Below are 26,595 nucleotides of genomic sequence, written 5' to 3' on the forward strand. Positions count from 1 at the left end.
TGGGAGTGATGTCAGGATGGAAGCTCAGCCTCACTCTCTGACCCCTGCAGAATGCACAGCAGGACTGAATCAAAGAGTGAACGCAGAGACAGGCCGCCTATTGTTCTGAGAAGACAGAGAGAGGAGAGGGGGACAGACTGGAACTCCCCCCCAAAGTGTCCCGGACACACCGAGGATAACAGGAGCCATCGCACCAGGTACCTCACCGCTCATCTGGGGCTCTGGACTGTGACCTTGGGGCTGGAAATGGGATATGGAGTGTCAGCTCTTCAGGGCAGCTGTGCTGTCTGTATGGAGTGCCAGTGATCCCATTTCTAGATATTTAACATACCTGAGAATTTCACAAAACCTTCACTGCCCATCGCAGCCTATCAATACATGGGGGGTGGGGGGGTGACTGTCCCATACAACCAATACATGGGGGGTGACTGTCCCATACAACCAATACATGGGGGGTGACTGTCCCATACAACCAATACATGGGGGGTGACTGTCCCATACAACCAATACAAGGGGGGTGACTGTCCCATACAACCAATACATGGGGGGTGACTGTCCCATACAACCAATACATGGGGGGTGACTGTCCCATACAACCAATACATGGGGGGTGACTGTCCCATACAACCAATACAAGGGGGTTGACTGTCCCATACAACCAATACAGGGGGGGGGTGACTGTCCCATACAACCAATACAGGGGGGTGACTGTTCCATACAACCAATACAGGGGGGTGACTGTTCCATACAACCAATACAAGAGGGGTGACTGTCCCATACAACCAATACAAGGGGGGTGACTGTCCCATACAACCAATACATGGGGGGTGACTGTCCCATACAACCAATACAAGGGGGGTGACTGTTCCATACAACCAATACAAGGGGGGTGACTGTCCTATACAACCAATACAAGGGGGGTGACTGTCCCATACAACCAATACATGGGGGGTGACTGTCCCATAAAACCAATACAGGGGGGTGACTGTCCCATACAACCAATACAAGGGGGGTGACTGTCCCATAAAACCAATACAGGGGGGTGACTGTCCCATACAACCAATACATGGGGGGTGACTGTGCCATACAACCAATACAAGGGGGGTGACTGTCCCATACAACCAATACAGGGGGGTGACTGTGCCATACAACCAATACAGGGGGGTGACTATCCCATACAACCAATACAAGGGGGGTGACTGTCCCATACAACCAATACAAGAGGGGTGACTGTCCCATACAACCAATACAAGGGGGGTGACTGTCCCATACAACCAATACAAGGGGGGTGACTGTCCCATACAACCAATACAAGGGGGGTGACTGTCCCATATAACTAATACAAGGGGGGGTGACTGTCCCAAACAACACATGGGGGGGGTGACTGTGCCATACAACCAATACATGGGGGGTGACTGTCCCATACAACCAATACAAGGGGGGGTGTGACTGTGCCATACAACCAATACAGGGGGGTGACTGTCCCATACAACCAATACAAGGGGGGGTGACTGTACCATACAACCAATACAAGGGGGTGACTGTCCCATACAACCAATACAAGGGGGGTGACTGTCCCATACAACCAATACAGGGGGGTGACTGTCCCATACAACCAATACAGGGGGGTGACTGTGCCATACAACCAATACATGGGGGGGTGACTGTTCCATACAACCAATACAAGGGGGGTGACTGTCCCATACAACCAATACATGGGGGGGGGGTGACTGTCCCATACAACCAATACAAGGGGGGTGACTGTCCCATACAACCAATACATGGGGGGGGGGGGTGACTGTGCCATACAACCAATACATGGGGGGTGACTGTCCCATACAACCAATACATGGGGGGTGACTGTCCCATACAACCAATACATGGGGGGTGACTGTCCCATACAACCAATACATGGGGGGTGACTGTCCCATACAACCAATACATGGGGGGTGACTGTCCCATACAACCAATACAGGGGGGTGACTGTCCCATACAACCAATACAGGGGGGTGACTGTCCCATACAACCAATACCGGGGGGTGACTGTCCCATACAACCAATACATGGGGGGTGACTGTCCCATACAACCAATACATGGGGGGTGACTGTCCCATACAACCAATACATGGGGGGTGACTGTCCCATACAACCAATACATGGGAGGTTGGGGTCAGTGGAATGATCTGAACTTTATCAGGTGAGGAATACCACGTATATTCAGGCGTGACGGGCTCCAGTAATGTTTAACCTACAAACTGTGCAGCACACGGGTCCCAGTACAATCCCAGTACAATCCCAGCACAATCCCAGTACAATCCAGTACAATCCCAGTACAATCCAGCACAATCCCAGCACAATCCAGTACAATCCCAGAACAATCCAGCACAATCCCAGTACAATCCAGTACAATCCAGTACAATCCCAGTACAATCCAGCACAATCCCAGTACAATCCAGCACAATCCCAGAACAATCCAGCACAATCCCAGCACAATCCAGTACAATCCCAGTACAATCCAGTACAATCCCAGTACAATCCAGCACAATCCCAGCACAATCCAGTACAATCCCAGAACAATCCAGTACAATCCAGTACAATCCCAGTACAATCCAGTACAATCCAGCACAATCCCAGCACAATCCCAGCACAATCCAGTACAATCCAGTACAATCCCAGTACAATCCAGTACAATCCCAGTACAATCCAGTACAATCCAGCACAATCCCAGAACAATCCAGCACAATCCCAGTACAATCCAGTACAATCCCAGTACAATCCCGTACAATCCCAGTACAATCCCAGTACAATCCCAGTACAATCCCAGAACAATCCAGCACAATCCCAGCACAATCCCAGCACAATCCCAGCACAATCCCAGTACAATCCAGCACAATCCCAGTACAATCCAGTACAATCCAGTACAATCCCAGTACAACCCCAGTACAATCCAGTACAATCCAGTACAATCCCAGTACAATCCCAGCACAATCCCAGTACAATCCCAGTACAATCCAGCACAATCCCAGAACAATCCAGTACAATCCCAGCACAATCCAGTACAATCCCAGAACAATCCAGTACAATCCCAGTACAATCCAGCACAATCCCAGCACAATCCAGTACAATCCAGTACAATCCCAGTACAATCCCAGTACAATCCCAGTACAATCCAGTACAATCCAGTACAATCCCAGTACAATCCCAGTACAATCCAGCACAATCCCAGAACAATCCAGTACAATCCCAGAACAATCCCAGTACAATCCAGCACAATCCCAGTACAATCCCAGTACAATCCCAGTACAATCCAGCACAATCCCAGAACAATCCAGTACAATCCCAGCACAATCCAGTACAATCCCAGAACAATCCAGTACAATCCCAGTACAATCCAGCACAATCCCAGCACAATCCCGTACAATCCAGTGCAATCCCAGTACAATCCCAGTACAATCCCAGCACAATCCCAGTACAATCCCAGTACAATCCCAGAACAATCCCAGTACAATCCCAGTACAATCCAAGTACAATCCCAGCACAATCCAGTACAATCCCAGTACAATCCCAGAACAATCCCAGTACAATCCCAGTACAATCCCAGTACAATCCAGCACAATCCCGTACAATCCAGTGCAATCCCAGTACAATCCCAGTACAATCCCAGCACAATCCCAGAACAATCCCAGTACAATCCCAGCACAATCCAGTACAATCCAGTACAATCCCAGTACAATCCCAGTACAATCCCAGCACAATCCAGTACAATCCCAGCACAATCCAGTACAATCCAGTACAATCCCAGTACAATCCCAGCACAATCCAGTACAATCCCAGTACAATCCCAGCACAATCCCAGAACAATCCCAGTACAATCCCAGTACAATCCCAGTACAATCCCAGCACAATCCCAGCACAATCCAGTACAATCCCAGTACAATCCCAGCACAATCCCAGCACAATCCCAGTACAATCCCAGTACAATCCCAGTACAATCCAGTACAATCCCAGTACAATCCCAGCACAATCCCAGCACAATCCCAGAACAATCCCAGTACAATCCCAGTACAATCCAGCACAATCCAGTACAATCCCAGCACAATCCAGCACAATCCAGTACAATCCAGTACAATCCCAGTACAATCCCAGTACAATCCAGTACAATCCCAGTACAATCCCAGCACAATCCCAGAAAAATCCCAGTACAATCCCAGTACAATCCCAGCACAATCCAGCACAATCCAGTACAATCCCAGTACAATCCCAGCACAATCCCAGAACAATCCCAGTACAATCCCAGTACAATCCCAGTACAATCCCAGCACAATCCCAGCACAATCCCAGCACAATCCCAGCACAATCCCAGTACACATCCTTTATCCCAGAGCACACGTCTCCATGTACATGGCATGTTGGGTTCATGTGGACACGTCTGCTCCTAGCGTGCCCATGTCATGTGTCTCTCCTGGCAGATGTGACCATCCAACACCCCACCAGAACCACACTGAACTCCAGCAATCCTGACCATCCATGGCGATGGAGAGAAATGCCCGGAGTGGTCAGCTCACAGCTGCGTCAAATACAAACAGCATGGGCAGTCAGTTGGGGGAGGGTGTGAATGGGGCCCCGCTAGGAGGACAATCGTCCTCCATACACGAGGATCGCTCTTCATCGATCATTCCATCCATCCGAGGAACTCATCCGCCTGTTCCGGACCTTCGTGAGGACAGCGATGAACCTCCGAACGATACAAACGCAGATCATCAACCGATACATTTGGATTCTTTCCTGTCCTGGTGTTACATTGTTACATTTCATTCTGGGTGGAGCAGAGAAGGGATACAAACCATTTGGGAGATTTCCTTCACTTCCTGTCCCGTAAATACAACAGGAAGTGAAACAAAATCACTCCAAAGTGAAGGAAATCCCCCATCCCCCGGGAGAGGTGTCCCCCTCCCCCCATCCCTGTTCTGGTGACAACTGTAACATTTGGGATTTCCCATCAATTTCTGTCTTTGTGAAATAGGTGGAAAATTGAGAGAGCGAATCTCCCCAGCGGGGACACAGACAAATACCTGGCAGAGGGCCCAATCTTCCCCGCTCTACCCCCTTATATCATTTGTCCTCATCAGAGTGCCCCCTTATATCATTTGTCCCCATCAGAGTGCCCCCTTATATCATTTGCCTCATCAGAGTGCCCCCTTATATCATTTGTCCCCATCAGAGTGCCCCCTTATATCATTTGCCTCATCAGAGTGCCCCCTTATATCATTTGCCTCATCAGAGTGCCCCCTTATATCATTTGTCCCCATCAGAGTGCCCCCTTATATCATTTGTCCCCATCAGAGTGTCCCTTATATCATTGGTCCCATCAGAGTGCCCCCTTATATCATTTGTCCCCATCAGAGTGCCCCCTTATATCATTTGTCCCCATCAGAGTGTCCCCTTATATCATTTGTCCCATCAGAGTGCCCCCTTATATCATTTGTCCCCATCAGAGTGCCCCCTTATATCATTTGTCCCCATCAGAGTACCCCTTATATCAGCTGTCCCCATCAGAGTGCCCCCTTATATAATTTGTACCCCATCAGAGTGCCGCTTTGTATCATTTGTCCCCAACAGAGTGCCCCCTTATATCAGCTGTCCCCGTCAGAGTGCCCCCTTATATCATTTGTCTCCATCAGAGTGCCCCCTTATATCATTTGTCTCCATCAGAGTGCCCCCTTATATCATTTGTCCCCATCAGAGTACCCCTTTATATCACTTGTCCCCATCAGAGTGCCCCCTTATATCACTTGTCCTCATCAGAGTGCCCCCTTATATCATTTGTCCCCATCAGAGTGCCCATTTATATAATTTGTCCCCATCAGAGTGCCCATTTATATCATTTGTCCCCATCAGAGTACCCCCTTATATCATTTGTCCCCATCAGAGTGCCCCTTTATATCATTTGTCCCCATCAGAGTACCCCCTTATATCATTTGTCCCCATCAGAGTACCCCCTTAAATGAGAAGTCCCCAGAGTGCCCCCATACATCAGGTGTCACCATACATGAGGTTCCCCCATCAGAATGCAATCATATCAGGTGTCCCCATCAGGGTGCCCCCTTACATCAGCTGCCAAAATCACAGTTCCCCCATACATCAGAGTCTCACTATAGATCAGGAGAGTCCATTAGAGCCAGGCGGGGGTGGGATCTGGGAGAAAAAGTGTGACGCAGGGGGCGGGGCACACACGTGACACCATTGGGTGCTATGACACCGGCAATCCTAACAACCAATGACTGCAGCGTAGTGAGGATCCAGCCCAGCAGAGTGGTGGTCTGATGGTCCGGACTGGGCTGTCAGAAGGTCCGACTCCAGACCACGGTCCGCCATGTAGTGAAGGCTGGAGGACGCCCACCTTCCCTCCCCAGTCTGACTGTCCCTGGCCCCGCCCCTTTCCTTCATTGGAGTTCAGTAAGAAGGATCAAAGTCCAACGAGCTCCACCTCCAAGCTGTGACCCAATGGCTGAGCCACAACCTCCATCCTGCTGGGACTTGTAGTCCGCTGGTACCTGGATGGGGTCCTGGCGCTGTCCTCCCATTGTGATGGCAGTGATTGGTCTGTGGCTGGGAGGAAGCCGATCACTAACGAGTTTCCTTCCTGACCGATTGATGGCCGAAGCTCAGCATCGATCGTTACTGTCATGGCGCTCTGTGATTGGGGGGGGGGGGCGAGCTTCTGGTCCAGGAGGGGGGATGGAATTGTGGGGCCCTTAGTGGTCATGGCGCTCTGTGATTGGGGGGATGGAATTGTGGGGCCCGTAGTGGTCATGGTGCTCTGTGATTGGGGGGATGGAATTGTGGGGCCCTTAGTGGTCATGGCACTCTGTGATTGGGGGGATGGAATTGTGGGGCCCGTAGTGGTCATGGCGCTCTGTGATTGGTGGGATGGAATTGTGGGGCCCGTAGTGGTCATGGTGCTCTGTGATTGGGGGGATGGAATTGTGGGGCCCATACTGGTCATGGCGCTCTGTGATTGGGGGGGATGGAATTGTGGGGCCCGTAATGGTCATGGCGCTCTGTGATTGGGGGGATGGAATTGTGGGGCCCGTAGTGTTCATGGCGCTCTGTGATTGGGGGGATGGAATTGTGGGGCCCGTAGTGGTCATGGCGCTCTGTGATTGGGGGGATGGAATTGTGGGGCTAGTAGTGGTCATGGCGCTGTGTGATTGGAGGGGGGGGCGATGGCGAGTTTCTGGTCCAGGAGGGGGATGGAATTGTGGGGCCCGTAGTGGTCATGGCGCTCTGTGATTGGGGGGATGGAATTGTGGGGCCCATACTGGTCATGGCGCTCTGTGATTGGGGGGGATGGAATTGTGGGGCCCGTAATGGTCATGGCGCTCTGTGATTGGGGGGATGGAATTGTGGGGCCCATAATGGTCATGGCGCTCTGTGATTGGGGGGATGGAATTGTGGGGCCCGTAGTGTTCATGGCGCTCTGTGATTGGGGGGATGGAATTGTGGGGCCCGTAGTGGTCATGGCGCTCTGTGATTGGGGGGATGGAATTGTGGGGCCCGTAGTGGTCATGGCGCTCTGTGATTGGGGGGATGGAATTGTGGGGCTAGTAGTGGTCATGGTGCTCTGTGATTGGGGGGGATGGAATTGTGGGGCCCGTAGTGGTCATGGCGCTGTGTGATTGGAGGGGGGGGCGATGGCGAGTTTCTGGTCCAGGAGGGGGGTGGAATTGTGGGGCCCGTAGTGGTCATGGTGCTCTGTGATTGGGGGGATGGAATTGTGGGGCCCGTAGTGGTCATGGCGCTGTGTGATTGGAGGGGGGGGCGATGGCAAGTTTCTGGTCCAGGAGGGGGGTGGAATTGTGGGGCCCGTAGTGGTCATGGTGCTCTGTGATTGGGGGGATGGAATTGTGGGGCCCGTAGTGGTCATGGCGCTCTGTGATTGGGGGATGGAATTGTGGGGCCCGTAGTGGTCATGGTGCTCTGTGATTGGGGGATGGAATTGTGGGGCCCGTAGTGGTCATGGTGCTCTGTGATTGGGGGATGGAATTGTGGGGCCCGTAGTGGTCATGGTGCTCTGTGATTGGGGGATGGAATTGTGGGGCCCGTAGTGGTCATGGTGCTCTGTGATTGGGGGATGGAATTGTGGGGCCCGTAGTGGTCATGCGGTGACAGGTCCACTTTGTCGTCTCTCCTCCTCCCCTCTCCAAGGCGGATCTGATTCTCTTCTAGGAAAGAACGAACTTTTGAGATTTAATGAATTGCAAAGCGAACGGCCAGCAAACAGCTGAAGTCGCGGCACAAACACAAAGATCGCCGTTGTCGCAGCCATGAAAGGATCTGTATGTCTGTCCATCCGGTCCTGAGATTCACACAGCTCTACCACGCAGCACAGACCTGATATTTCTTTGCTGCAGTTCAGTAAACTTACAGGTCTTGTCTCCTCCCCCCCCCCACCCAGCCTGTGATTGGACAGTGAAAGGAGAAGCAGCTGCGGGAGTTCCTCTGTCACTCTGCTCTCCCCTCCTATCAGCATGCCCCCTTGTTGACACATGAGTACTGCAGCTGGCTTGGCGGGCTCCTTGTGCTACTTCTCCCTCTCTCAGTCTGAGCTCTACTGTCCAGGGAGGGTGACAATGGTTGTACTGATGGGGGAGGAGAAGGCTCCCCTGTCATTGGACGCTCCGGGGTGGAATCAGCCGGGACTCTGAGACACTTTGGACTCTGAACTTCCTCCGGTCTTATCACATCACATCCCTGATCCGGGGGGGGGGGGCACTTCCGCAGGAGGGGGCTCCTAGGAGGGGGGTAGGGGGGGCACTTTGACCTTTTTGCCTTGGCTGCTGATGAACCTTGTCCTGGCCCCGGGGCCCCTGTATTGTGTGTCCAGATGTCCCAGCCCTGGGGCCCCTGTAATGTGTGTCCAGATGTCCCGGCCCCGGGGCCCCTGTATTGTGTGTCCAGGCAAAGTACACGCATGTTGACAGGCAGAGAGCAGCACACACCTACAGCAAACACGCACACGCCCGGCACGCCCTGTGATAGCGGAGAAGGTGACAACTCCCCGCCATACAGATCAGGAGCGAGGTGATTGGCCTGTCATTGGAGCACAGACAGGGAGAGGTATGGGGGGGAGGGGGGTCTCACCACCAGGGCTGGGCTCAGGGGTTGGCAGGAGAGGCAGCTGCCTTGGGGCACATCAAGAAAGGGCAAGCTATGCTGTGGAGGCAGTTCACAGGTCAGGGGGGAGGGGGCGCTCTTTGGTCTTTTCATCTTGCACTGCTCCCCATCCCCCGATGGAGAGGTCACTCAGCAATGTATAATGCGCCCATACCAGGCCATTCCTGCCCATCCCCCCCTCGCCATGGGACAATCTCCCTCCAGCACTCCTGTGTGATGTCACTGAGGGTTTGTTCTGGTCCCCTCCCCCATTGTGTGTGATGTCACTGAGGGTTTGTTCTGGTCCCCTCCCCCATTGTGTGTGATGTCACTGAGGGTTTGTTCTGGTCCCCTCCCCCATTGTGTGTGATGTCACTGAGGGTTTGTTCTGGTCCCCTCCCCCATTGTGTGTGATGTCACTGAGGGTTTGTTCTGGTCCCCTCCCCCATTGTGTGTGATGTCACTGAGGGTTTGTTCTGGTCCCCTCCCCCATTGTGTGTGATGTCACTGAGGGTTTGTTCTTGTCCCCTCTTCCATTGTGTGTGATGTCACTGAGGGTTTGTTCTGGTCCCCTCCCCCATTGTGTGTGATGTCACTGAGGGTTTATTCTGGTCCCCTCCCCCATTGTGTGTGATGTCATTGAGGGATCATTGTGATGTCACCTCCCATGTGGATTTCCTGTGTGATGTCACTGAGGGTTTGTTCTTGTCCCCTCCCCCATTGTGTGTGATGTCACTGAGGGTTTATTCTTGTCTCCGCCCCCATTGTGTGTGATGTCACTGAGAGTTTGTTTTGGTCCCCTCCCCCATTGTGTGTGATGTCACTGAGGGTTTGTTCTGGTATCCCCTCCCCCATTGTGTGTGATGTCATTGAGGGATCATTGTGATGTCACCTCCCATGTGGATTTCCTGTGTGATGTCACTGAGGGTTTGTTCTTGTCCCCTCCCCCATTGGGTGTGATGTCACTGAGGGTTTATTCTTGTCTCCGCCCCCATTGTGTGTGATGTCACTGAGAGTTTGTTTTGGTCCCCTCCCCCATTGTGTGTGATGTCACTGAGGGTTTGTTCTGGTATCCCCTCCCCCATTGTGTGTGATGTCACTGAGGGTTTGTTCTGGTCCCCTCCCCCTTTGTGTGTGATGTCACTGAGGGTTTGTTCTGGTCCCCTCCCCCTTTGTGTGTGATGTCACTGAGGGTTTGTTCTGGTCCCCTCCCCCATTGTGTGTGATGTCACTGAGGGTTTGTTCTGGTCCCCTCCCCCATTGTGTGTGATGTCATTGAGGGATCATTGTGATGTCACCTCCCATGTGGATTTCCTGTGTGATGTCACTGAGGGTTTGTTCTTGTCCCCTCCCCCATTGTGTGTGATGTCACTGATGGTTTATTCTGGTCCCCTCCCCCATTGTGTGTGATGTCACTGAGGGTTTGTTCTGGTCCCCTCCCCCATTGTGTGTGATGTCACTGAGGGTTTGTTCTTGTCCCCTCCCCCATTGTGTGTGATGTCACTGAGGGTTTGTTCTGGTCCCCTCCCCCATTGTGTGTGATGTCACTGAGGGTTTGTTCTGGTCCCCTCCCCCATTGTGTGTGATGTCACTGAGGGTTTGTTCTGGTCCCCTCCCCCATTGTGTGTGATGTCATTGAGGGATCATTGTGATGTCACCTCCCATGTGGATTTCCTGTGTGATGTCACTGAGGGGTAATTCTGATGTTTTCCTCCAGCAGGAGATGTCGGGGAAGAGGATGGTGTCATCGGTAACGATCACTCTGGCTCCGCCCTGGAGAGCCGAAATTTCACAAAAGGATCCAACAATCAACCAACCGGCAAAGCCAGAACCAAGGCGGACAGACTCCCCCCCTGAGACCCCGCCCAACCTGAGACCACCCACCCCCGAGGAGTCCTGGTCAGACCAGGAAGAGCTCCAGAATGGAGGTAAGACAGTGTGAGGAAGCATGGGGAAGACTTGTAACGGGGCAGCAGTCTCTGGTAACGGGGCCGCAGTCTCTGGTAACGGGGCAGCAGTCTCTGGTAACGGGGCCGCAGTCTCTGGTAACGGGGCCGCAGTCTCTGGTAACGGGGCCGCAGTCTCTGGTAACGGGGCAGCAGTCTCTGGTAACGGGGCAGCAGTCTCTGGTAACGGGGCCGCAGTCTCTGGTAACGGGGCCGCAGTCTCTGGTAACGGGGCCGCAGTCTCTGGTAACGGGGCCGCAGTCTCTGGTAACATTGCAGCAGTCTCTGGTAATGGGGCCGCAGTCTCTGGTAACATTGCAGCAGTCTCTGGTAATGGGGCCGCAGTCTCTGGTAACGGGGCCGCAGTCTCTGGTAACGGGGCCGCAGTCTCTGGTAACGGGGCCGCAGTCTCTGGTAACGGGGCAGCAGTCTCTGGTAACGGGGCCGCAGTCTCTGGTAACGGGGCCGCAGTCTCTGGTAACATTGCAGCAGTCTCTGGTAATGGGGCCGCAGTCTCTGGTAACGGGGCCGCAGTCTCTGGTAACGGGGCAGCAGTCTCTGGTAACGGGGCCGCAGTCTCTGGTAACGGGGCAGCAGTCTCTGGTAACGGGGCAGCAGTCTCTGGTAACATTGCAGCAGTCTCTGGTAACGGGGCCGCAGTCTCTGGTAACGGGGCCGCAGTCTCTGGTAACGGGGCCGCAGTCTCTGGTAACATTGCAGCAGTCTCTGGTAATGGGGCCGCAGTCTCTGGTAACGGGGCCGCAGTCTCTGGTAACGGGGCCGCAGTCTCTGGTAACGGGGCCGCAGTCTCTGGTAACGGGGCCGCAGTCTCTGGTAACGGGGCAGCAGTCTCTGGTAACGGGGCCGCAGTCTCTGGTAACGGGGCCGCAGTCTCTGGTAACATTGCAGCAGTCTCTGGTAATGGGGCCGCAGTCTCTGGTAACGGGGCCGCAGTCTCTGGTAACGGGGCCGCAGTCTCTGGTAACGGGGCCGCAGTCTCTGGTAACATTGCAGCAGTCTCTGGTAATGGGGCCGCAGTCTCTGGTAACATTGCAGCAGTCTCTGGTAATGGGGCCGCAGTCTCTGGTAACGGGGCCGCAGTCTCTGGTAACGGGGCCGCAGTCTCTGGTAACGGGGCCGCAGTCTCTGGTAACGGGGCAGCAGTCTCTGGTAACGGGGCCGCAGTCTCTGGTAACGGGGCCGCAGTCTCTGGTAACATTGCAGCAGTCTCTGGTAATGGGGCCGCAGTCTCTGGTAACGGGGCCGCAGTCTCTGGTAACGGGGCAGCAGTCTCTGGTAACGGGGCCGCAGTCTCTGGTAACGGGGCAGCAGTCTCTGGTAACGGGGCAGCAGTCTCTGGTAACATTGCAGCAGTCTCTGGTAACGGGGCCGCAGTCTCTGGTAACGGGGCCGCAGTCTCTGGTAACATTGCAGCAGTCTCTGGTAATGGGGCCGCAGTCTCTGGTAACGGGGCCGCAGTCTCTGGTAACGGGGCCGCAGTCTCTGGTAACGGGGCCGCAGTCTCTGGTAACGGGGCCGCAGTCTCTGGTAACGGGGCCGCAGTCTCTGGTAACGGGGCAGCAGTCTCTGGTAACGGGGCCGCAGTCTCTGGTAACGGGGCCGCAGTCTCTGGTAACATTGCAGCAGTCTCTGGTAATGGGGCCGCAGTCTCTGGTAACGGGGCCGCAGTCTCTGGTAACGGGGCCGCAGTCTCTGGTAACGGGGCCGCAGTCTCTGGTAACATTGCAGCAGTCTCTGGTAATGGGGCCGCAGTCTCTGGTAACGGGGCCGCAGTCTCTGGTAACGGGGCAGCAGTCTCTGGTAACGGGGCCGCAGTCTCTGGTAACGGGGCAGCAGTCTCTGGTAACGGGGCAGCAGTCTCTGGTAACGGGGCAGCAGTCTCTGGTAACGGGGCAGCAGTCTCTGGTAACATTGCAGCAGTCTCTGGTAACATTGCAGCAGTCTCTGGTAACGGGGCCGCAGTCTCTGGTAACATGTTAGCTGGTAACTGACAGTCTCTGCTGGGTTGGCTGTGATGTCACAGCTGTCATGTGATCGGTGACTCTTGGAGAATATCTTATGATGGAATGTAGAATGGGAGGCGGGAACATTTTCCTCTATTGCCTCCTTTAATCCAGGGACCTGTATACAACCATGGACTCCCCTCCCCCCAGCATACCTGAACCCCCCCCCAGGTATTGCTGTGCCCTAGTCACACCTGAGTTGTGTCCAGGATCTCTCTATCAGTCACTGGTGATGTGATGGAGACATCGGAAGGATGATGGAGTGAAGGACCCCCCCCCATAGTGCTGAACTGCATTCCTGAGATTTCTATCTGTTCCTCATTGTAATTCCAGGAATTCCCCCCCCCCCCACACCACAACCCTGCCCCGCCCAATAATCACTCCATGTCATGGGAAGGGGGTGCCAGAGGTGAGACCCCGGGAGGCCCCCCACCGCCATCCCTCCATTGTCTCCCCTTCCTGGAATGTGTACAACTGTATATCACCCCTTCATAATGTATACAGATATATATATATCACCCCTATATAATGTATACTGATATATATATATCACCCCTATATAATGTATACAGATATATATATATATATATCACCCTATATAATGTATACAGATATATATATATCACCCTATATAATGTATACAGATATATATATATATATCACCCCTATATAATGTATACAGATATATATATATCACCCCTATATAATGTATACAGATATATATATATCACCCCTTCATAATGTATACAGATATATATATCACCCTATATAATGTATACAGATATATATATCACCCTATATAATGTATACAGATATATATATCACCCTATATAATGTATACAGATATATATATATCACCCCTATATAATGTATACAGATATATATATATCACCCCTATATAATGTATACAGATATCTGTTATCTCTATCCCTCAGTATCGCCCCCTCTGGGTTATATCGGTGATGTGGAATCTTCTCTCACATTCCTTTATTATCAGATGGTTCTGCCCCATCCTCAGGATTCCACATTCCACATAGGAAACAATTGGAGGCCTCAGCCTCTCCCCGGCCTCTCCCCGGCCTCTCCTCGTCCTCTCCCCGGCCTCTCCCCGTCCTCTCCCCGTCCTCTCCCCGTCCTCTCCTCGTCCTCTCCCCGTCCTCTCCCCGGCCTCTCCTCGTCCTCTCCCCGGCCTCTCCCCGTCCTCTCCCCGTCCTCTCCCCGTCCTCTCCTCGTCCTCTCCCCGTCCTCTCCCCGTCCTCTCCCCGTCCTCTCCTCGTCCTCTCCCCGTCCTCTCCCCGGCCTCTCCTCGTCCTCTCCCCGGCCTCTCCCCGTCCTCTCCCCGTCCTCTCCCCGTCCTCTCCTCGTCCTCTCCCCGTCCTCTCCTCGTCCTCTCCCCGGCCTCTCCCCGTCCTCTCCCCGTCCTCTCCCCGTCCTCTCCTCGGCCTCTCCCCGTCCTCTCCCCGGCCTCTCCCCGTCCTCTCCCCGTCCTCTCCCCGGCCTCTCCCCGTCCTCTCCCCGTCCTCTCCCCGGCCTCTCCCCGTCCTCTCCCCGGCCTCTCCCCGTCCTCTCCCCGTCCTCTCCCCGGCCTCTCCCCGTCCTCTCCCCGTCCTCTCCCCGGCCTCTCCCCGTCCTCTCCCCGGCCTCTCCCCGTCCTCTCCCCGGCCTCTCCCCGTCCTCTCCCCGTCCTCTCCCCGGCCTCTCCCCGTCCTCTCCCCGTCCTCTCCTCAGCCTCTCCCCGTCCTCTCCTCGGCCTCTCCCCGTCCTCTCCCCGGCCTCTCCCCGTCCTCTCCTCGGCCTCTCCCCGGCCTCTCCCCGTCCTCTCCCCGTCCTCTCCTCGGCCTCTCCCCGTCCTCTCCCCGTCCTCTCCCCGTCCTTTCCCCGTCCTCTCCTCGGCCTCTCCCCATCCTCTCCCCGTCCTCTCCCCGTCCTCTCCCCGGCCTCTCCCCGTCCTCTCCCCGGCCTCTCCCCGGCCTCTCCCCGTCCTCTCCCCAGGCTCAGATAAGAAAATACCTTCCTCCATTCTTCCATCTACCCCACACCCACTACCACCACTCCTTACCCCCCCCCCAAAACACCCCACTGTCACCCCTCCCCCCCGAAATACCCCACTATCACCCCTCCCCCCGAAACACCCCACTATCACCCCTCCCTCCTGAAACACCCCACTATCCCCCCCGAAACACCCCACTATCCCCCCCCAAAACACTTCATTATCCTCCCTCCCCCCCCGAAACCCCTCAATATCCCCCTGGTTCTGCCCCATCCTCAGGATTCCACATTCCACATAGGAAACAATTGGAGGCCTCAGCCTCTCCCCGGCCTCTCCCCGGCCTCTCCCCGTCCTCTCCTCGTCCTCTCCCCGGCCTCTCCCCGTCCTCTCCCCGTCCTCTCCCCGTCCTCTCCTCGTCCTCTCCCCGTCCTCTCCCCGGCCTCTCCCCGTCCTCTCCCCGTCCTCTCCCCGGCCTCTCCCCGTCCTCTCCCCGGCCTCTCCTCGGCCTCTCCCCGGCCCCTCCCCGTCCTCTCCCCGTCCTCTCCTCGTCCTCTCCCCGGCCTCTCCCCGTCCTCTCCCCGTCCTCTCCCCGTCCTCTCCCCGTCCTCTCCTCGGCCTCTCCCCGTCCTCTCCCCGTCCTCTCCCCGTCCTCTCCCCGTCCTCTCCCCGGCCTCTCCCCGTCCTCTCCCCGTCCTCTCCCCGTCCTCTCCCCGGCCTCTCCCCGGCCTCTCCCCGTCCTCTCCCCGTCCTCTCCCCGTCCTCTCCCCGGCCTCTCCCCGTCCTCTCCCCGGCCTCTCCCCGTCCTCTCCCCGTCCTCTCCCCGGCCTCTCCCCGGCCTCTCCCCGTCCTCTCCCCGTCCTCTCCTCAGCCTCTCCCCGTCCTCTCCTCGGCCTCTCCCCGTCCTCTCCCCGGCCTCTCCCCGTCCTCTCCTCGGCCTCTCCCCGTCCTCTCCCCGTCCTCTCCTCGGCCTCTCCCCGTCCTCTCCCCGTCCTCTCCCCGTCCTTTCCCCGTCCTCTCCTCGGCCTCTCCCCATCCTCTCCCCGTCCTCTCCCCGGCCTCTCCCCGGCCTCTCCCCGGCCTCTCCCCGTCCTCTCCCCGGCCTCTCCCCGGCCTCTCCCCGTCCTCTCCCCAGGCTCAGATAAGAAAATACCTTCCTCCATTCTTCCATCTACCCCACACCCACTACCACCACTCCTTACCCCCCCCCCAAAACACCCCACTGTCACCCCTCCCCCCCGAAATACCCCACTATCACCCCTCCCCCCGAAACACCCCACTATCACCCCTCCCTCCTGAAACACCCCACTATCCCCCCCCAAAACACTTCATTATCCTCCCTCCCCCCCCGAAACCCCTCAATATCCCCCCTCCCCCCCAAAACACTTCATTATCCTACCCTCCCCCCCGAAACCCCTCACTATCCCCCCTACCCCCTCAAAACACCCCACTATTCCCCCTTCCCCCCCAAAACACCCCACTATGCCCCCTTCCCCCAAAAAACACCCCACTATTCCCTCCTCCCCTCAACACCCCTCTATTCCCTCCTCTCACCCTCCTCCCCTCAACACCCCATTATTCCCTCCTCCTCCCCAGCACACCCCCCTATCCTCACTCCCTAACCCTTTTCCTGAGACATCCCCTCTACTTATCCCTCATCCCCCCCCCCATCCCTGACCCCCACTTTCCCCTCCCCCGGTTTGCACACCCTATGGATCTGATGGGGTTATATTTGGACAGACTCTCCTCCTCTAGAAATACGAGTTCTGCTTCAGATGTAAAACACGTTGATTGTGAAGATTTCACAAGAGGCTCTTCAGAGATCTGGAGAGGAATTTCAGATGTTGACACAAGATAGACGAGTGATCAGTCAGCAATTTCCTGGAAAACGTGAAGTGAAGGAAGAACGAGTGAGTGTGGCGCCCCCCAGAGGGGACATACTAAAAGGAATGGCAGAATGGGATGCCCATAGACTTTACCAGGGCGGTGGAATGCCCATAGACTTTACCAGGGCGGTGGAATGCCCATAGACCTTACCAGGGCGGTGGAATGCCCATAGACTTCACCAGGGCAGTGGAATGCCCATAGACAGTAATGGAACAGGAGGGACATCCCCTTCTCTTCCATGCTTGTCTATGGGCATTCCATTCTGTCATTCCTTTAGTATGCCCCCCCCCCAGAGACCTTCCCTGCGCTCATTACCATTGTCACCTCTGACCAATTAAATGCCTGCTTGCCGAGTGTGGGAGGGGCCATTACTAAAGCTGTACATTCGATGAGTGGACGAACGTAGAAAGTACATCAAAGTTGAATTTGCTTTTTACATTTGATTAAAGAATGTCATTTCCTCAACGATTCTCCATCCTGCGCCTTCCAATGTTCTCTCCAATGTGATAGGAAATGAAGGTCGATTCGCTCCCACTAACGCATAGAACATCAAACGAACGTTCCTAAAATGAACAATTTGGAACTAAACTCTACTAGTGTATGGCCATCTTCACCAGGAGAACAGATAAATATCTTCCATCTATACGGATACATTGTATTTCTTCTCTTCTATACGGATACATTGTATTTCTTCTCTTCTATACGGATACATTGTATTTCTTCTCTTCTATACGGATACATTGTATTTCTTCTCTTCTATACGGATACATTGTAATTCTTCTCTTCTATACGGATACATTGTATTTCTTCTCTTCTATACGGATACATTGTAATTCTTCTCTTCTATACGGATACATTGTATTTCTTCTCTTCTATACGGATACATTGTATTTCTTCTCTTCTAACGGATACATTGTAATTCTTCTCTTCTATACGGATACATTGTATTTCTTCTCTTCTATACGGATACATTGTATTTCTTCTCTTCTATACGGATACATTGTAATTCTTCTCTTCTATACGGATACATTGTATTTCTTCTCTTCTATACGGATACATTGTATTTCTTCTCTTCTATACGGATACATTGTATTTCTTCTCTTCTATACGGATACATTGTATTTCTTCTCTTCTATACGGATACATTGTATTTCTTCTCTTCTATACGGATACATTGTATTTCTTCTCTTCTATACGGATACATTGTATTTCTTCTCTTCTATACGGATACATTGTATTTCTTCTCTTCTATACGGATACATTGTATTTCTTCTCTTCTATACGGATACATTGTATTTCTTCTCTTCTACACGGATACATTGTATTTCTTCTCTTCTACACGGATACATTGTATTTCTTCTCTTCTACACGGATACATTGTATTTCTTTTCTTCTACACGGATACATTGTATTTCTCTTCTATACAGATACATTGTATTTCTTCTCTTCTATATGGATACAGTGTATTTCTTCTCTTCTATACGGATACATTGTATTTCTTCTCTTCTATACGGATACATTGTATTTCTTCTCTTCTATACGGATACATTGTATTTCTTCTCTTCTATACGGATACATTGTATTTCTTCTCTTCTAACGGATACATTGTATTTCTTCTCTTCTAACGGATACATTGCATTTCTTCTCCTTGTTCTCAGGTCTGCCGTCCTTCACTCCCACCTTCTTGGATGAAATCCCCCCTGAAGACGATTGTCTGAGCCCTGATCTCTCACCACCCCCACCCCCACCACCAGTTCAAGTGAAGACCCCAATACACATCCTGGACCCCTCCCCCCCTCCTCTTCCCCTGAACTCGCTAACCTTAGAGTTGGAGAAGCTGGAATTGGCCTTTCCTACGTCTCAGCAGGTGAACTCCTATTATTACCACCCCCCCATCATATAGTACATTGTATTTTGTGAAACCAGAATCCTCACTGACCCTCTTCCTCCATACAGAAAGTGGTGACACCCCCAGCGCCCGGTCCGGTGAAGTCCTTACCAACCACAACCCAGCTGAGGCGAGAAGAGCCGGTGCCAGGGAAGCAGAACGGGTACAGTGGAAGGCCGGAGAGCTCAGGTACGCCATGATGGCGCCAAGGACAAGGGCTGGGTGTGAACTGCGGTCAGATGTGGTCACTTTGCTCCAGACAGAACCTACAAAGAGAGAAACGTTCTCCTGGATCTTGTCCTCTAGAATAATCCATTTTATTCCAGTTTCTAGAAATAAGCCCCGCCCTTGTTCTATGTACATATTCTAGACTCAGGGATACAGCTGGAGGTAAGTTCTGGATGTTCTGTCACTTCCTGTCCTGTGCTTCTCCATCAGAGACCTGTGCGTTCTGCCACAAGGCCATCCTCCCCACCGCCGCCGCCATCGAGGCCATGAAGAAGCAATACCACGCCAGCTGCTTCACCTGCCGCAAGTGTCACCGCCTCCTCGCCGGGCAACTGTACTACCAGAAGGATGGGCAGCCCCTCTGTGAGCACTGCTACAAGGTAACGTGTCCAGGGCAGGGCTATGGGGGGACCCGAAACAGTTCTACACCACAGGAAGGGCCTGGAGCTCTGTTCTAGACTGGGGAGAGGACTGGTGTTCTGTTCTAGACTGTAGAGAGGGACTGGTGTTCTGTTCTAGACTAGGGAGAGGGACTATGGTTCTGTTTTAGACTGTAGAGAGGGACTGGAGCTCTGTTCTAGACTGGGGAGAGGGACTGGAGCTCTGTTCTAGACTGGGGAGAGGGACTGGAGCTCTGTCCTAGACTGGGGAGAGGGACTGGAGCTCTGTCCTAGACTGGGGAGAGGGACTATGGTTCTGTTTTAGACTGTAGAGAGGGACTGGAGCTCTGTCCTAGACTGGGGAGAGGGACTGGGGTTCTGTTTTAGACTGGGGAGAGGGACTGGTGTTCTGTCCTAGACTGGGGAGAGGGACTGGCGTTCTGTTCTAGACTGGGGAGAGGGACTGGAGCTATGTTCTAGACTGGGGAGAGGGACTGGTGTTCTGTTCTAGACTGGGGAGGAGGGACTGGTGTTCTGTTCTAGACTGTGGAGGAGGGACTGGTGTTCTGTTCTAGACTGGGGAGAGGGACTGGTGTTCTGTTCTTTTAGAGGGTGGAGAGTGATTGACGCTCCGATGTAGACTGTGCGGGACAACTGGCGCTCTGTTCTAGACTGCGGACTGTGGCTGACACCGAGGAACGATTTTCTAATTATCTGAAAAAAGAAGAATTTGGATATGAATCCCCCCTCCCCCCATCAGTCTTTGTCGGGGGGTTCTCCGCATCCCAGTGCTGCCTCAGTTTTTGGATGGGATGTTTGGTTGATGCGTGGGTGTGGGAGATGATGGAGTGACATCATAGTTCTCTGGCGGTGAGGTCACAGTGTGCTGACATGGCGGAATCCACGAGCGGAGCGTTTGTTCCGGGCGCTGACCTTGCTGCCTCATGCATTTTGCTGTACAAAGATTTCCCTTTCTTCTTCTCATATTTCATATCTCACCCTTCAGCACATTTTCCACATACCGCCCCCCCCCCCCCCTCCCCCGTATGAATCACTGAACTCGTCTGGATCCCACGCCCCGCGGGTCTCTGAGCCATTTCCAGGGCCGCCGCTGCTGAACCTCCGAGACGCGGAACATCCCCGACATTATTGTACTTGGCATCAGAACGGCAAACTCAGCGAATTCCACCCAACGCCACTCGAATCGCATCCGACGGCGAGGGGCGGAAACTCTACAATCAGAAACAAAATGAAAAATCGGCGTCATCGCTGCGCTTTCACCCGACCTGAGATGAACCCCTTCACACTGCGCCGGCGCGGCTTTTTACAAAGATCGCTACAAAACGCCATATATAAGCGCGAGCTCCGCCCCTCCGAGCTCCACAGACAGGCGACACAATCCGCATTCACTCGGATCTCCGTTCCATTTCATTGTCTTCATGAAAGAATTGATACATTTAAATAGAATGACTCCACCCACTACCAATGGAAAACCATGCGACCCGCGCACCTTGCGATCCCTGCCAGCACGCCAGATGCAGTTTGATTGGATGAGAGAAGGACGTTTCGGATCAGATGGATATGGAATATAATTTGATATTCGGGTCAGGGAATGAGATTTATTTTAAGAGTTCATTTATTAATTTAAATCATAAAATCCTTACGGTTTCCCTTTCTCTTCTCCTGTTCCATCTCAGTGCTGTGGATCTCCTGCAGCCTCTTTGCAGCCACTTCATGTCTCCATGATGACTGCGCTTCCATGGCTGCAAGGACAGGTCCCTGGTGGTGACAACACTGGGACATTCCTGCATAATGTGCACCGACATGGCCATTTGTAGTCGGTGTGACAACGCAGGAGCACGATCGGGGGACAAGTACAGAGCGCTGTCACCCTGTAACAGGAAGTGACTGAACAAGGACCTTAGTGGCGGGATCACCAGGGATTCTATGAACAGAAGCTGCCAACTGAAAAATAATGAAATTGACATTTGAAATGACGTTAACATGTTAAAGAATCGCTACACCTCAAAACAAAAATACATATATATTGCAGCTGACAGCCCTTAGATGTGGCTGCTGCATTCGTTTTCTTTTTTTTTCTCAAGCTAAGAACATTCTGAGAAGATATCTGTTGATCCTGCCAGAAATGCCATGTCCTTGTCATTTGCTGTGAGCTGTACATAGGTGCGCGCACAGGGTGTGTCAGATGTGCCTGGGCACACCCTACTCACCCCGTGTGCCAGATGTTGGTGGTGGAATGTGATGGTCGGTGGTGGTGGGTGATGGATGCTGGTAGTTGATGATTGCTGGTGATGGTCGGTGGTGGTGGGTGATGGTCTGTGATGGTTAGTGGTGGATGGTGGTAGTCAGTGAAGGTCGGTGGTGGTGGCTGATGGTTGATGATTGCCGGTGATGGTCAGTGGTGCTAGTGGCTGATGGTCAGTTGTGGTTGGTGATAGACAGTGGTGGTCAGTGGTGATTGGTGATGGTTGGTAGTAGTTGGTGATGGACGGTGATGGTCAGTGTGGTTGGTGGTGGACGGTGATGGTCAGTGTGGTGGGTGATGGTTGGTGACACTCGGTGGTGATTGGTGATGGTTGGTGGTGGTCGGTGAAGGTTGGTGGTGGAATGTGATGGTCGGTGGTGGTTGATGATTGCTGGTGATGGTCGGTGGTGGTGGGTGATGGTTGGTGGTGGAATGTGATGGTCGATGGTGGTTGATGATTGCTGGTGATGGTCGGTGGTGGTGGGTGATGGTTGGTGGTGGAATGTGATGGTCGGTGGTGGTTGATGATTGCTGGTGATTGATGATTGCTGGTGATGGTCGGTGGTGGTGGGTGATGGTCGGTTGTGGTGGGTGATAGACAGTGGTGGTGGGTAATGGACGGTGATGGTTGGTAGTGGTTGGTGGTGGACGGTGATGGTTGGTGGTGGTGGGTGATGGTCTGTGATGGTCAGTGAAGGTTGGTGGTGGTGGCTGATGGTTGATGATTGCTGGTGATGGTTGGTGGTGGTGGGTGATGGTCTGTGATGGTCAGTGAAGGTTGGTGGTGGTGGCTGATGGTCGGTGGTGTTCAGTTGTGGTGGGTGATAGACAGTGGTGGTCGGTGATGGTTGGTAGTGGCTGGTGGTGGACGGTGATGACCAGTGTGGTTGGTGGTGGACGGTGATGGTCAGTGTGGTTGGTGGTGGTCGGTGATGGTCAGTGTGGTTGGTGGTGGTCCGTGATGGTCAGTGTGGTTGGTGGTGGTCCGTGATGGTCAGTGTGGTTGGTGGTGGTCGGTGATGGTCAGTGTGGTTGGTGGTGGTCAGTGATGGTCAGTGTGGTCGGTGATGGTCAGTGTGGTTGGTGGTGGTCGGTGATGGTCAGTGTGGTTGGTGGTGGTCAGTGTGGTTGGTGGTGGTCGGTGATGGTCAGTGTGGTTGGTGATGGTCAGTGTGGTTCGTGATGGTCAGTGTGGTTCGTGATGGTCAGTGTGGTTGGTGGTGGTCGGTGATGGTCGGTGTGGTTGGTGGTGGTCGGTGATGGTCGGTGTGGTTGGTGGTGGTCGGTGATGGTCAGTGTGGTTGGTGATGGTCAGTGTGGTTGGTGATGGTCAGTGTGGTTGGTGGTGGTCAGTGATGGTCAGTGTGGTTGGTGGTGGTCGGTGATGGTCAGTGTGGTTGGTGGTGGACGGTGATGGTCAGTGTGGTTGGTGGTGGACGGTGATGGTCAGTGTGGTTGGTGGTGGACGGTGATGGTCAGTGTGGTTGGTGGTGGACGGTGATGGTCAGTGTGGTTGGTGATGGTCAGTGTGGTTGGTGGTGGTCGGTGATGGTCAGTGTGGTTGGTGGTGGTCAGTGTGGTTGGTGGTGGTCGGTGATGGTCAGTGTGGTTGGTGATGGTCAGTGTGGTTCGTGATGGTCAGTGTGGTTCGTGATGGTCAGTGTGGTTGGTGGTGGTCGGTGATGGTCGGTGTGGTTGGTGGTGGTCGGTGATGGTCAGTATGGTTGGTGGTGGTCGGTGATGGTCAGTGTGGTTGGTGATGGTCAGTGTGGTTGGTGGTGGTCAGTGATGGTCAGTGTGGTTGGTGGTGGTCGGTGATGGTCAGTGTGGTTGGTGGTGGACGGTGATGGTCAGTGTGGTTGGTGGTGGACGGTGATGGTCAGTGTGGTTGGTGGTGGACGGTGATGGTCAGTGTGGTTGGTGGTGGACGGTGATGGTCAGTGTGGTTGGTGGTGGACGGTGATGGTCAGTGTGGTTGGTGGTGGTCAGTGATGGTCAGTGTGGTTGGTGGTGGTCGGTGATGGTCAGTGTGGTTGGTGGTGGTCGGTGATGGTCAGTGTGGTTCGTGATGGTCAGTGTGGTTCGTGATGGTCAGTGTGGTTGGTGGTGGTCGGTGATGGTCGGTGTGGTTGGTGGTGGTCGGTGATGGTCAGTATGGTTGGTGGTGGTCGGTGATGGTCAGTGTGGTTGGTGATGGTCAGTGTGGTTGGTGGTGGTCGGTGATGGTCAGTATGGTTGGTGGTGGACGGTGATGGTCAGTGTGGTTGGTGGTGGACGGTGATGGTCAGTGTGGTTGGTGGTGGACGGTGTGGTTGGTGGTGGTCGGTGATGGTCAGTCCATGAAGGTGGGTGATAACTATCGGGCTCTCTCTTCCTCCCGCCAGGACACGCTGGAGAAATGTGCCAATTGCCAGACTCTGATCATGCAGCACATAGTGCGCGCCATGGGGAACAGCTACCACCCAGAGTGCTTCAGGTGTGTGGTGTGTCACCGGATGATCGCCGACGAGAGCTTCGCTGTGGACGAATATAACGACGTTCATTGTGCGGAGGATTATTACAGGTACGGGGGAGGGTAGATGACAGGGCAACGAATGAGGAACAGTTATTGGAAATAACTGAAGCCGTATGAAGCCGTCTTATCAGCTTCTTCCTGGGAACAGTTTCTGGGGACTGAAGCTCAAACTACACACACAGCTGAATGAATCAGAGGAGGGACACCCTCCCCTCCCCCTCTGCTAGAATGGAAACAGGGCGCTCACTGGGCAGGGCTTTTGTTTTAGAAAAGTTCTACAAAATCACCGTCATGGGTCCACCGTGTGTTAGAGGAGAACGTTCCAGAAGAATGGAGACATTGTATGAGATGTTCGTTTACATAAAGTATCATTTCTAAACGGAGGGAAGAGAGAACAATACAGCTGATCAATGCCGATATAGAAGCTGTAGACTTCCCTCCTGGGGTGGATGGTGCAAGAAGGGGGGCATGGAATGGGGGGGCACAGAATAGGTGGTGTGGGGGGGGGCCATAGAATGGGTGGCTGGGCATGTAATGGTTGGTGTGGGGTGGGGGTGGGGGTGGGGTGGCTGGGCATGTAATGGGTGGTGCAGGTGTGGGTTGAGGTGCAGAGAATGGGTGGTGCAGGGGTGGTGGTGCTGGGGTGGCTGGGCATGTAATGGGTGGTGCAGGTGTGGGTTGAGGTGCAGAGAATGGGTGGTGCAGGGGTGGTGGTGCTGGGGTGGCTGAGCATGTAATGGGTGGTGCAGGAGTGGGTTGAGGTGGGGTGCAGAAGATGAGTGGTGCTGGGGTGGCTGGACATGAAATGGGTGGTGCTGGGGTGGGGTGAGGGAGGGTGCAGAAAGTGGGCGGTGCTGGGGTGGGGTGAGGGGGTGCAGAAAGTGGGTGGTGCTGGGGTAGGGTGGGGGGGGGGTGCAGAAGATGGGTGGTGCAGGAGTGGGGTGGCTGGGGTGGTTGGGCATGGAATGGGTGGTGCTGGGGTGGGGTGAGGGGGGGTGCAGAAAGTGGGTGGTGCTGGGGTGGGGTGGCTGGGGTGGTTGGGCATGGAATGGGTGGTGCTGGGGTGGGGTGAGGGGGGGTGCAGAAAGTGGGTGGTGCTGGGGTGGGGTGAGGGGGGGTGCAGAGAGTGGGTGGTGCGGGGTCACTGGATGTGGCCCCCGGTGAGATGGGGAGTGCAGAGCCCACTGAACTGTATTTGTTGTGTGGTGTCCGGCAGGAAGTACGCCCCGATCTGCAGTGTGTGTGAGCAGCCGATCGTCCCCAGGAACGGGCAGGACTCCTATAAGATCGAATGTATTGGGCGGAGCTTCCACGAGAATTGTTATCGCTGCGAGGTAAGAGCGCAGATCGCAGGTTCTGTGTCTATGGGGGGGCGGAGACATTGGGGGTACAATGGACTTGAAGGGAGAGAACATTTGTTCTATGTTAATGAATGTCAATAGGCCACACCCTGCGCAGCTCGAATGTAAGCCATTGATGTAAAACTGAAAATACTGCATTTGGCCACTAGATGGCGCTACGTATTATAGGAAATTATTGTGATACCAGGTCTCGTCTCCGCCCCCTCCTTCTGTTTTCTGTAGTGGGTGGAGCCTGCTAGGCCCCTCCCACAGCTCTGCACAGGCTATGCACAGCATAGTGATGATGTCACTGCTACTTTTACAAAGTTATATCTGGGTTTGTATATAATTTTGGCTATTGAAGAATATAATTCAATGAACTATTTTTCTGCCTGGGGGGTTCAGCTTGAGATTGGCAGACAACCAGTTTGTGTTTCTATAGGTCCCCCCCCCATTTTACAGTACACGCCCCCCCGCCTGTCACCGCCTTCTTGTGTCTTTCAGAAATGTCGGGTGCTCCTGTCCCTGGAGCCCACGGAGAGCGGCTGCTACCCCCTGAGTGGCCACGTCCTCTGCAAGTCGTGTCACCTATCATGGAAGGACGAGCTGTCCTAGATATGGAACCCGTCCGGAACGTCTCTCCCCATCCAACAACCTGGTCGCTGAAATTCGACCGAAACTCCAAAGAGGACAAATCTTCAAATCGACTGACAATGGCGAGAAGTCTGGAAGTGACACCAAACCGTCACCGACCAATGCGGGGGAGGAGCCAGGAGGGAGGGCCGTCCCAAGAGGAACCAAACTCCCATCCTCCTGCACCTTATATAGCCAAGGGGCGGAACAAACTCTCTGCATGGACCTCCCCCTTCTGATCTGTCCAATGACACCATCCTGGGAAGTGGGCGGATCCTGCACTCCGTGTATTTCCTTCTGTTATCTGGGATTTCTATTATTATTATATTATTATTATTATTATTA

General features: G+C 53.9%; 1 protein-coding gene across 2 annotated transcripts; it reads left to right on the top strand.

Annotated features, from left to right (window-relative positions):
* On the top strand, positions 1 to 26,595 carry FBLIM1 (filamin binding LIM protein 1). 2 transcript variants are annotated; one of them, XM_089665243.1, is made up of 8 exons: positions 1 to 197; positions 10,877 to 11,084; positions 18,659 to 18,867; positions 18,957 to 19,077; positions 19,327 to 19,496; positions 24,147 to 24,325; positions 25,494 to 25,611; positions 26,122 to 26,595. In XM_089665243.1, exons 2-8 carry the CDS (start codon positions 10,880 to 10,882, stop codon positions 26,230 to 26,232), a joined length of 1,113 nt encoding a protein of 370 aa, XP_089521369.1. In that variant the 5' UTR covers positions 1 to 197; positions 10,877 to 10,879; the 3' UTR covers positions 26,233 to 26,595. The 2 variants fall into 2 exon arrangements, with proteins under 2 accessions (XP_089521369.1, XP_089521368.1); XM_089665242.1 differs by having other exon boundaries at positions 2 to 197; positions 10,874 to 11,084.

The sequence above is a fragment of the Staurois parvus genome, unplaced genomic scaffold, assembly GCF_062004578.1.
Source record: "Staurois parvus isolate SC_StPar_1 unplaced genomic scaffold, SC_StPar_1.0 ptg002158l, whole genome shotgun sequence".
NCBI classification, from domain to species: Eukaryota; Metazoa; Chordata; class Amphibia; order Anura; family Ranidae; genus Staurois; species Staurois parvus.